General features: G+C 34.5%; 1 protein-coding gene across 3 annotated transcripts in view; it reads right to left on the bottom strand.

Moving 5' to 3' along the window:
- ASCC3 (activating signal cointegrator 1 complex subunit 3) overlaps nucleotides 1-12,265 on the bottom strand; it is a 252,669-nt gene that overhangs the window by 33,643 nt on the left and 206,761 nt on the right. For all 3 annotated transcript variants that reach the window (XM_010403548.4, XM_039568654.1, XM_039568655.1), the window contains exons 35-36: nucleotides 6,763-6,874; nucleotides 6,364-6,498 (exon numbers count right to left, since the gene is read on the bottom strand). In XM_010403548.4, the coding sequence (XP_010401850.2) occupies nucleotides 6,364-6,498; nucleotides 6,763-6,874 (247 nt within the window). The remainder of the gene's footprint in view (nucleotides 1-6,363; nucleotides 6,499-6,762; nucleotides 6,875-12,265) is intronic.

Genomic DNA, 12,265 nt, shown 5'->3' with positions numbered 1-12,265 from the left:
AACTGCCAAGTGGTAGGTAAAAGGTGTTTGTGCTAAAATAAACATACAAAGAAATAAATGGTCCATGGTTGAATTGCATGCAGCCTTGAGCAGTCAGCTAAACCAGGCTTGCTCTCACTGAACTTGCTTCTACCATATGTAGAAGCCAAACACTGGTTTGCCACAGATGGCAGCCATGGTAAGTACCCTTGGTAAGTACCAGACCAGGACAGTACTCCTGTCTACCTGACTCTCAAAATACTTTCCACCAGTACATGAGTGTTTTCCTGCTATAACTGCATCCTAAAAGGAATTTATTTCCTCATTTTTCTGACAGAAACAGATACTAAAGCAGGTGTTTAAAATGGGGATATAGACTGAGGCTACTGCTTTCTGCTACTGCAGCTATATAAACTTTCAACACTTTCAAAAGTTTTTCCCTTGGACGTTGCACTGCAATCAAAGCAAATAAAAAAACCTAACACCCCTCCTGCCCCCATATTATATCCAAGATAACAGTTCTTGTTTTATGGCCTTTGTCATGGGAAACGTATGTCAGAAACTTTTAGCTACAACTTTAAAATAGGTTTTAACTTCCGTGAGTATTGATTCAGTTTGTTTTGTTGTTTTTGGTTTTTTTTTTAACTGGCATATAATGACAGAAATTAAATAAGAAGATTGGATGGGGAAAAATGGAGACCTGTAAATTGGAGGTTAGAAAGTCATGCATATTGGAGATGGGAAGGATTTCTATTTTCTGGTTTTGACTGTAATTCTTTCTTATCGATGCCATAAAAATGGAAGACTTATGCCATGTTCAGTTAGCTGTCACTGGTGGGCATTGTTACCTTGATTTACTAATGGACTGTGCTTTCCTGGAAAGGCAGCCAGCACATTATGCTTTCAAACTAAAACTCAAACAATCATTTGGAAAAAGAAGACCAGGAAACAGTTGTGTCATGATGTTAGAAAAAAAATTACTAAATCCAAGTACTACAGCAACATTAAAAACTGCCCCATCTATTGGGACTAGAGAAAAATCAAGACTAATTAAATGTGTGAGTATCTATACTAGTACTTTTTCTCCTAAGTACAAGATATTTTTGAATATGAAATTTGGATGCTACTGAAATTCACTGTAGCATTTTGTTTTATTTTCATGAACCCAACATCATTTTCAAATTTAAACTATTAAACACACTGTGATACCATCTATATGATTCAAGTGGGAACTGAAGCACAAATATTTTAACATGTTAAAATCCAGAGTATATGGACTGTATAAAAATTAAGTAAATTATGCTGAAAATGCCTGTGTTTAGGATGAAATTCATGCACTGAACAGTCCTTGGTATGGATTTATTGTAAAGAAAACATTTAATGGTAAGAGGTAACAGTTTTCTTCTGTTAAAAATACATAAAAATATTTCTTCTATTACTAAAATATGAATAATGGCTGAGGCCAAATTGTTGAGAGTGTACCATAGATGTGAAATCAAACATGAAAGTTCTTTAAAGGCTAGGATGTAACATAATTGTTTTCTTATAATCTGATATAAATTTTATATTATAAAATACTTCTATTCTTGACACTGACATGTCATATTCAAAAAGAATAACTTAATGAATATAGTTTTGCTGTGCTTTTATGCCTGGAAGAAAATAATAGTAGCACCTTAATTTTCTTCTAAATTATATGCAAATGTAACTTTAAACAAACTGTAAACACTGACTGACTTAGGAAGAGTGATCTGAATTTTTTCTGAAATGATTAAAGAACAGAAACCTGGTTTTATACAATATCTTAAAAATTCCTAAAAGCAATGTTTCTGCCATGGCTTGCAGGGAAAATATTACACAAAATGGATGACATTAGCTTCTTTTTTTGACAGTATTTGTGTAACGCATTAATTCCTCCTTCCCTGGTGTTTAAGTGGAGACCTGTTGAAAAGATGGTTTATCACTGAGTCAAAAACCTTTGTGGTCCCTTCATGGGAGATCAAACCAGCAACAGAATCCTGATAAAGAAATGAAATTATTTTAGACTGAGAGTGTAAATACTCACAAAGAATTGCATATTTCTCTAGTTAGAACAGGAATTCCTAACAACGATGAAGAGAACATAAAGCTACAGTTTAATTGAGTTATCTAGAGTCTCACAGTACAAATACCTACCAGGTAATGAAAGACAGATAAGGCATTAATAACTCTACTCATTTGCTATTTTTGTATCTTGAATTGGGAGTGCCTGTTTCATGAACCTCCTCCTTATGCCTTCCAAATCTGTGACTCCATCAATGACCGATTTTCTGCTGAGTTCCAAATTACTTAGTCTAATACAAGCCAGTGTAACCATATCAATTTTCAGAAAGAAATACAGGGAAGAGGCATGTGGATAACAAACTTCTATGTCCCTGTTTGTATCACAGGAAGACAGACAAATATGCCCCACTATAACAAAAATAGCACGTTGTTCTCTAAGATCCCTTTTCTCATGAAAAAACTCTCTCTCTTATAAACAGTTTACAAGAAAGACAGCAGTAGGCACATGAAAAACAACCAGTTCTCTTTTGTAGGCAGAATTAAAAAAAAAGAAATCAGGGACAACATGTGGATAAAACAAGGGATGAAAGATGGTGATGATATTCTCCCCTTCACTGTCTGATATGGACAGGTATGACAAATTTTTTGCTCTGTAAATAGGAATATTAACCAGATAAGTGTAGTAACAAATCACCAACAATCATGAAACTAGTGGATCTAGCTATCACAGCCCTGATCAATCAGAAAGACAGACTTTCTTTCCTCAAGGTACAACAAATCACTATTTGATTTTAAAAACATTTGTGCAGAAAAAGACAAGAATTACCCTAAAGTATCTATCACTGTTTTTCACCTAGACTTCTTTTTTAATCTCTGCACCTAACTATCAGAATTAAAGGAAACAGTCCTCAGGCACCTTAGGGAAATCCAGCCTGTCAGTAATAATTCATGAACACTTTCTCATCAATAATACTTAATGCAAGAAGCACCATAACTCAACAGTGATTAAGCTCATTTGGATTACTACTGTCTGAGCATGGTTAGGAAAGTTTTAAAGAAAGCTCTATGAAAAAACTTCAAACATTTTCTCTCAGAAAAAAGTTACCAGTCCACTAGCACAAGCCAGTGACAAAAATAACTGAATCTGAAGTTCCACTTGCTAACTGCAAACCCAAGACAGCTCAAACATCTCAGGTACAGATTTACCGAGAGGAGCAGGGAAAGCATGAGGGGACTGTTGCCCACCTATTTGAATCACTTATTACTGTATATTTCCAACATTACTGTTGGGCTGTTCCCATGCACCATGCTCCTGTTCACGTTAGGAATACTCAACCCCTACATCAGACTGGGGAAAAATTTTTCATTTGATCTTGTAAAATGTTGGCAGATGATCAAAATGAAAAGATAAAATAAAACCAGAGAAGAGAACAGATACTGGAGAAGACTATGAGTGGTCTTCCACTAAGCAGAAACAAATCCTGCTATTGTGTGACTTTTTTGAGAGATCCACCAACACTAGGAACTGGATGTCTCACAACTAATTTTTCACGTGAGTTGTAAAGATTCCTTGATAATTCACTGGTGAACAATCCTGAATTTTGAACACTTCCATCAGCATGCAAAAATATTAATCTGAAACTCAAAATCCCTTAATCAAACTCAGATTTAAACCCCTTGATACAACCCTAAATTTCTGAATTCTTGAACAAAATCTTACTTTTTTCCTGGTTTTGTTTTTAAAAAACTTTTGCTCCTCTCCAGGTTACTTTTATATTTGGTATATATATCCCATTTGAAAAACCAAAATCAGGATTTCCTTTCTTCAAATTGTTCATGTCTGTCTTACATACATCAGAAACTTGTAAATGTCTAAGGGTTTGCAAGCTTAGATAAAACTCCAACAAATAATAAGTGTTACATCTATAAAATCCTGCAAGTGCATGAGAAATGCTTGGATGATTATTCTTAAAAAACACAGTCCAAAAATCGAAACTTTAAAACTGAGTGATCAGCAGAATAATCATAATTATTTTTGTAATGGTAACAGGCCTTTTTGTACTACAGCTACAGCTTTCAGTTTCAGCATCATTAAGAGATTCTTCAAATTACTTTTTAAACATCCTTTTCCCTCGGGATTTTCACTTCTACCTAATTAGACTACTTACCCCATGCCATGTAATTCCCTATTGCCAAAACTGCTAAATGCTTCAATAAGAAGGAGGAGGGCAACAGTGGAGTGAGGCAGATGTAATGTCATTGGTTAACAATAGAGGTGTGAAGCAACTGCTGTAATTATAAAACTCATTAATGCACAGTATTTAGGGGGAAAAAAACCCTTGGCCATAACTGTTGAAATGGCACTTCTTTTCAACACTACATCAGACTGAAAAAAACCCTTTCAATTTACACCTTCAACAAGACAAAATAGTAGTTTCACTACTAATTATGAAAATCAACATCTACATAAAAAGTAAGCAAGAACTGGCAGCTCTAATGGCATCTAGCACTCGTACATCCTTTTCATCTTTAAAATTGATACATGTGGCACATTTTGACCCCTAAGCAATTTTATTTTAACTCCTATTCCTCTTGAGATTGTAAATGGATAACTTACAAAACTGTATTTTCAGGAAAAAAAAAATTAGAAAAAATAAAAGCAAGATTAATGAATTTACAATTTTACAATCTCTGCCCAACATTAGGGTCCTAAGTTGCATCTACAACAGAAATATTTGCAAATTACTTTTGTGACTCATGTATTCACACAGTTCAAATAGATGAGGAGCCCTGACTTAAGACAGACAGCACTTGGTTCTTCCATCATTCCTCTTCCACATCCTGCTCATCAGCTAAGGCAGCATTACGAAATGCTGTCTCTGATAATATTCTCATACTTTCCTTACCCAAATTTTTCTGAAAAAAAAAAAAAAAAATCCTGACACTTCTAGGTGCAGAAAATTTTCACTAGAGAGGAGATTTTAAAGAGATAGCAGCTGGAGTACAGCTCTCTTCTTGAACACTCAACACTGTATTATTTAACTTCTGTTCACATGTGGGCATTTCTTCCTAAAATTTCAGTTATTTTACATACAGCATATCTAGGTATTGTTGATGATTACCATTTCAAATTCAGCTGAATGCACTGAATTGCATTTAATATAATTGCAATGTTTTCTGACAGCAGAACAACAGATACTGCAGGGTCAGTGACAGCAATTCCCCTATTTAGGCTGTGTAACAGTTTCCATTATAAAAGATTATTGTGGCCTTTATTTCTGAGCTGTAACACTCCGAATGTTTGTAGCAGGTGCTTTAAATTTATCAGGAAGAAAAGTCTCTGTACTAGAAAAGTGGTTTTCCTAGTATCATAAAATGCTAATCAGGTTTTGTTGAGTTGTAAACTGTTGAATAGCACTATTTTAACTTTTCTTCTTGTATTTCTCCTCAGAGAAGTTTTGGCAGCATGCCAAAACAATAATGAATATAAAAGTAACATACATAAATACTGTAAGATGGGACTCTAAATTCTGAAGCTAACGCTTAGAAATCAGAATATTACTGAATTTGGGTCACTTGTATAATGTATATAATGTAACAGAGACTATACTCATACGGGAGCAGAAATAAGTTTTTCTGGATAATATTCAGGTACCTTTTGTTTTGAAATGTTTGTACAAGCAGAGTTACACCATTTCGAAAAAGGAAAATATGTAGTTGTAACTACTTAAGTACTTAAAAATAAAAATGGAGTAAATCCTGATTCTTTTATGGTGAGGATGTAATACTAACACAGTGCATCATGCACAGTGTCTTTGGCTTTGCACTGTAGTTCTCTGTTAAACAGTCTCTAGACTAACTGTGAGAGATGCTGTTATTGCAGGTTATGGCCTCAAGGATCAGGAGGTGGCTGCGAGAAGAAGAAGCAGACATTTTAGGGAAGAGGTGTTTCCCATATGTTTCCTATACTTCCTAGAGCTGCTGTATCTTCCAGATTGTCCCAAGACAAAGTGATGGTCCCGCTACAGATTTAGTGTGAGCAGTCATTACTCTGGCATTTTAGTATTATACCCAACTTAGAAAAGACAAATATCAGATTTGTATAGATCCTGAACATTCTAAAGGGACATAAGAAGAGAAACAGGTGTATACAGTAATTTTGATGTACTGATAAAATGAAACAGTTGAAACATCAAAAATGATTCAGGTATATTTCTCAAAACAATAAAAAAAAATTATAGATCACTGAAGAAAGGCTTTTCTTTCATTTGTGTGTTTTTTCATATACTTGTGTTTTTAAGAGTAAACAATATGTATCTTTAAGAAAATATCAGCACTTACTGTCAGAATTAAGAGCAATTCTTCAATATTGCTTTCAGGTTTCAACTGATCCTTGAACATCCCAATAGTTGGATGCTTCAAATAGTAATAGGAGGCAATACGGCCGTAAGTCAGGGGCTCAATGCTGCGATTATCCTGTTAGAAGAAGAATCAGAGTTCCCAGTGGTTCAATATAACGTGTTCCTACATAACTGTGAAACATGCTCAGGCTACTTTTAAGAGAGAACACCAGAAACAATTTAGCATCATAATTTAGCTGCAACAGTTTTCAATATAAGTCTTACAAAGAGCTCCACAGACAAACTCTAACATCTCACATCAAAGAGTAAATATCTTGCTGTTCAGAACTTTTAGGAGCGTGTATCCTACTGAACCTTGTAAGGCACAGATTAATCTTACCTCCCCAACTTCAATACAGTAGGAGCCTTCCAAATCAAACAGGGATTTCTCAACAAGGTTCGAGAGGTACTTATTCATAGTGTCATGGCTCACATCATCCAAGTTATAGTAACTAGATAAAATGAGAGAAGATGGATTACATGAATATTTTTTACAGTCTGAAGATTTTTAACAACAATGCCTTCTAAGAAAACTTACAAGGCTTCTACAATATACACATGGAACAGCAAACATCCACATTAAACAATTAAACACAGTCCTTTATAAAGACTAACAAGAAATCCATGATTCTTAAACAGTTTGTGGGAGTAACCAACATAAGACAAACATGTACATATGGAAAGATGGCAATTTCTCCATCCATTAATAGAAAGGTTGATACAAACAGAACTGAACTGGCTCTATTTAGTTAGTGGGAAAATTTTCCTGATTTCATAAGTACACTTTCCTGATAAGCATGAAAGTAAACAAGCAATATTAACACAAGTATTTTAACATCAAGATAAAGGAAGAAAACCCACCCAGGAGAGCAACTCTCCTTACATCCTGCAACTCTGAAAGTAAAAACTAGGCATATAGTGACATTTCTTGAAAAAGTAAACCTATACCAATCCAAATGTTGGTGTTGTTATATTTCTGTGACATTTTATTTATTCTCAAATTTAGAGTTGCTAAAAAAAAGAATAAAGTATTTTTTAATGCAGTTACTTCACATGTTCACTGTCAGATAAAATGTTTGGGTCACTATATATATATAGTCACAATGGCTCTTGGTTCTCTGTATGAAGGAAAAATGTTTATAAAGTGTGCCAAAATATACTTTTTTCATGTTAGTATATAAAAAAGACACAGTGACTGAAGTTTGCACTCCTTAAATGTAGAACTTGAGGTGTATTATTTTACTCATATAAACCAACATAATTTCAGTGAGAACTTCTACGCCAGATAAAAATGCAGTAAGAACTTGTGTCCCTAGATTCAGCAAAGGCACCAGATCAGAAAGTAACAATTAAGTTCAGTGAGTAATAAAGAAAAACGGAGCATGCTTAGAAAGTTTTAAAATTTTGAATTTAAGCAGAGCAATTAAATCATGCAATTTCAAAGCAGAATTAAAACAAACATAAAATGTGATGATCTACGGAATTGTTAAAAAGCAGAATAAAAAAGGTAGCCCTTGCCCATTTAATTCTGTCAAATACTATGGCAGAAAAAGTCTACTGAGCTCAGTGCAATGATGAAAGATGATCCTCTGTTCTACCTGGCTGCTTTACTAAAATTTCCTACTGTTACAATGTACTCAGCACTCCCATTTGAAATAACCCCACTGCAACAGAGAGTAGGTTCTTTCAATGCTATTTTGTGCAGGTGAACAACAGGCTGCAAAACAGTGTGCTGAGGTTCATTTTAGCCAATTTTACAAAGTTACAGCTGCACCTGAGTTAGTTTTTTAAACTCCTTTCACTGCCACTGGAAAGAAATGTGTACTTGCAGAATGCTATTCATCTGAAGTATTTTAAAATTCTGCTTTAGGATGAGGCGCACTGTAATCAGTGAGGAAAGAAAAAGAACTTCAGACAACCAGTTCAGTTGTTGATGCTGTATTTGGGCAGATGAATCCCATTCTCTGAGCTAAACTCTGTATCATTTACTGTAATGCTGCTGTTTGCAACTTTCAAAAGATAGAATTACATTTTTATAAACTACAAACATCCTTATATAACTGCTTAATTTAAATAATCAGATTTGCATTATTATTTTCTTAAAAAAAGTTTTTAACCATACATCTCCTTAAATAGCAGTAGCATAACCAAAGAAAGCCTGAATGCTAAATAGCAGTATTGTAAATTCCAGATTTTATTCCTCTTGCTATTAATCCCAAAATATGGGACTAATTCTTTGAAGATTTGAATGTCCACTTATAATTGGGTAAAGTTGGAGTAAACCAGTACTACCACAAGAAAAAGATTTAAAAAATGTGTTCTGATAACAGCCAGCTACATGAGACAACAACAAAGCATAGATACATGGCAGTGGGGTATTCAACTCTGTGACATTTTATATGGGTTCATGCTGAGCTGATCTGAAATACTTGTAACACAGCTATTGCCCAAAATCAAACCAAACTAACAGAAATATTTGTATTGACTAAAACATTTCATATAGTAGACACCCACATAATATCAGCCTCACACAAAGAAAATTCATCTGTAGAAAAATTAATCTAATGGTGTTTTTGATGCAACATAGATTTCATGAGTCTCCTTTTAAATTTACTTAAGCAATATAGTGATAATACAAAATGGTCACAATTTCTATCTGCCCATTTTATCTGCCTGACATCACCGATCACATTTATTTTCTGGTTATTGGCAGAAATTACTTTGTAAAGTTTTTTTTACTTTCTCAAAATAATCGAGCAAATTAGCTAAATAAGTTGCTTAAGGATGTGAAAAAAATTTGCTATTTTATACTCCTAAACCACAAATGATTCATTTTTATTTCTCTCTAAATTGAACACTTCTGAAATGCTTATAATTAAGGCACTTTCTTGTCATGGTATTCAGACTCCCACCATATAATTTCAGCACATTTATTTGAGTACCATAACATTGATGATGAATACTGATAAAACAAAAAAAGGAACATGGGCAATACACTGAAATTCTTTTCTGAGTCTGTAATTTAAGACACCAATTCAAACAGCTCTGTGCTCTTGTGCTCTGCCTAATTTGCAGTATTTCATACTGAAGGTATAACCATAAAGGAATTTATAGCATCCTTAAAATTTTTTTGTGAATTTTAAATTTGCTGCTTCTTGGTAATTTTTTGTCAAAGGAGTAAATATCTAGATGCTTAGTGGAAATAAAACAATGTAAAGAAAAATTTTAAATGGTTTGTAATCTTGAATGAAGTGGTACCAGTATGTTTTAACTACTATCTGTAATGAGGCAGATATAATTTTGAGCACACCCACAGGAGCTTCTTGGTCATTCAGCACATTTTCCCCTAATAAAAATCAAAGCCATTCATCTTGAAAGACTGTGGTATAATCATTAGTGAAAATAGAGGTATCATGACATTAGATTTCGATGCTCAGGAATAAATGCAAGTTGAAGTCCGCATGCTGGTATGCTCCAAGTATAAAAACTGCATAATACGTGAGTTCCTCTATGAAGCAATATTGCCTAACTATTTAATTACAGATAAAGAATAAAAACAATGCAGTTTCATGCTCACTGCATTGAATCATCTAGTCATTATTTCCCCTTTGCTATAAACAGACAGCCTACCTTTTTATCAGCACACCATTTCATTTATTTCACAGTGAAGCCCAGTTTCACAATAATTGACTTGTCAGAAGCTCTAATTTATGAGGCTGGGCTCTGTAAGCCTTCTCCTATATTGGACTCAACCTGCACACAAGCAGGGTTGAATATTTACAATGCTGTTAACAGGTGCTGAGTTGTTTAATGATTCTAATAGCCAGAAGCGTACTGAGAAAGCCAGCGGGATCACAATTACAGGCTGTTTGAACACAACAATTACTCGTCCCCTGAGAGGTGTGAAAGTCAAAGGCAGTTTTATCCTAACAGCATCTAGCACATGGGCTAGACAGGCTAACTTCCATTAGTAGTCTATAGGGAAAAAGCAGTAACAAACCCTTAGGTATCATAAAAATTTACAAAGTATGTAAAATTTAAACAATCAAAATCTGAAGGAACTTTTTATTGTCTATTAAATAACATATTTTAAATTCCAAAACCTTGTAGAGCTTAGCAAGCACAACAAACTGTGAAACATGAACTTATTTCTCTAATCTAAGGAAGTGTGGAATTTCATCAGCTGAGAGAGACAGAGAGACGTGCAGGAACATAAAATGTAGATGAAGTTACACAAAACATTTAGGATTTAATGTGAATGGTGGCAATCATTTCCTGTTTAGCTTATGTAAACCTGACCTGAGATCTCTCTGGGAAATTTTTCATCAGCCTTGAAATGGTCCTGCTATAACTGTCAATGCTGTGGAGTCATTTGTTACAGCACAATGTTTTTTATGTTCAGATTATACGGTGGTAATAGTGACACACATAATGAAAATTGGTGACAAGAGTCAGCCAAAAATATTAAAGAAGAAACTTGCTAGTCAGTAGGTCTTTTGAAACAAAAGCGCAGAATAGTGAATCCACAGCATTCACTTGATAGCAAGAAAGTGTGCTTTTTGAGATTTTACAGTTCTGAAAGCAGAATTTTGTTATGAACAAGTATGGGGGAGCATAGACAGTAATTTTTTTCTAGGTCCCTTTACCGCAGTCATCATTTATACTTATTTTCATCAGCTTCAGCAGCTGCCACCTTCAAACAGCACCATGGAAATGGTACAGAGAATATGGCACAACTGATGAACCTTCATAGCCAGAGAGATATGACTCGATGTACCAACTCACTTCTGTTGTTACGGCATTACTGACTGACTCAGGATTCTGTGACTGGCTTGCAAAAATGCATTACAGAGTGCACAAATGCTGCAGACACTAATGTCATCCTGTATTTTATTTCTATCATGTTTTCTTGCACCCATATATTTGTGCATGCCAGGTAGGGGAAGCAGATACATTGCTGTCTTTAACAGCTTTTAGTATACTGTGGTCATTGTGGTATATTGTGGTCATTTAAGAAGAACAAGTCCAATTTCTCTGACATCAGCAAGATGTTTGCCCCCACATCAGTGCTTCTAATTATAACGTTTGCAAGACAGTTTATCTCCCAAGATACATTCACGAGAAATGAGAAGTAATAGGCGCACATGAATCTGCTCACATATTGGTAAAATTTTTCTTTTTCCTATCATATATTCCAACAGATAATTTGTATAGGTAAATCATATCCAAGAGTAGGAAGACAATTATGTGAATTTGCTTTCTGAATGGGGAGATGCGGGGTCCTCAGCTTTGTAAGATTGCAGCAGACTGGGAAGCAGAAGGTGGCTCAAATGCTCAGCAGCCTGGGGCTTCTCTGTCTGACAGACTCAGCAAATCTTTATTTGTCTGAATATTTGGTAAAACATTCCTGTGAACTACATTCCTGTACTTTTCACATCACTGTGATTGTAATAATTCCAGAGAACAAACTCTTGTTATGAAATTCATAATAATGCTTATAGCTGTTTTTTTATTAAATATATATACATGCATAGGTATCAGTACATGCATATAGGTCTAAATGTCATTGTAAAAGGCAGAGCCCTTTTGCAAAGCCTTTTGTGAAATATCTGTTTACCATAATATGGATATTAGTAATCACTGCAGTGCAACATACTTGCACATTCTAGCTTCTGTTAGTTTAGCTACTGTCAAACTTTTCCATTTTATCTCTTAATCTTAGCCAATTTAACTTCCTGCAGTAATCTTCCTTCTGACACCATTCCAAATTAACCCTAAAATTCTGAATAACTGATTTTGTCACCAAAACATACAGGTATTCCATTCTGACTGACTTTTACCAT

This window comes from Corvus cornix, chromosome 3, assembly GCF_000738735.6.
Source record: "Corvus cornix cornix isolate S_Up_H32 chromosome 3, ASM73873v5, whole genome shotgun sequence".
Taxonomy (NCBI): domain Eukaryota; kingdom Metazoa; phylum Chordata; class Aves; order Passeriformes; family Corvidae; genus Corvus; species Corvus cornix.
This window is presented reverse-complemented; position numbering and strand designations above follow the sequence as displayed.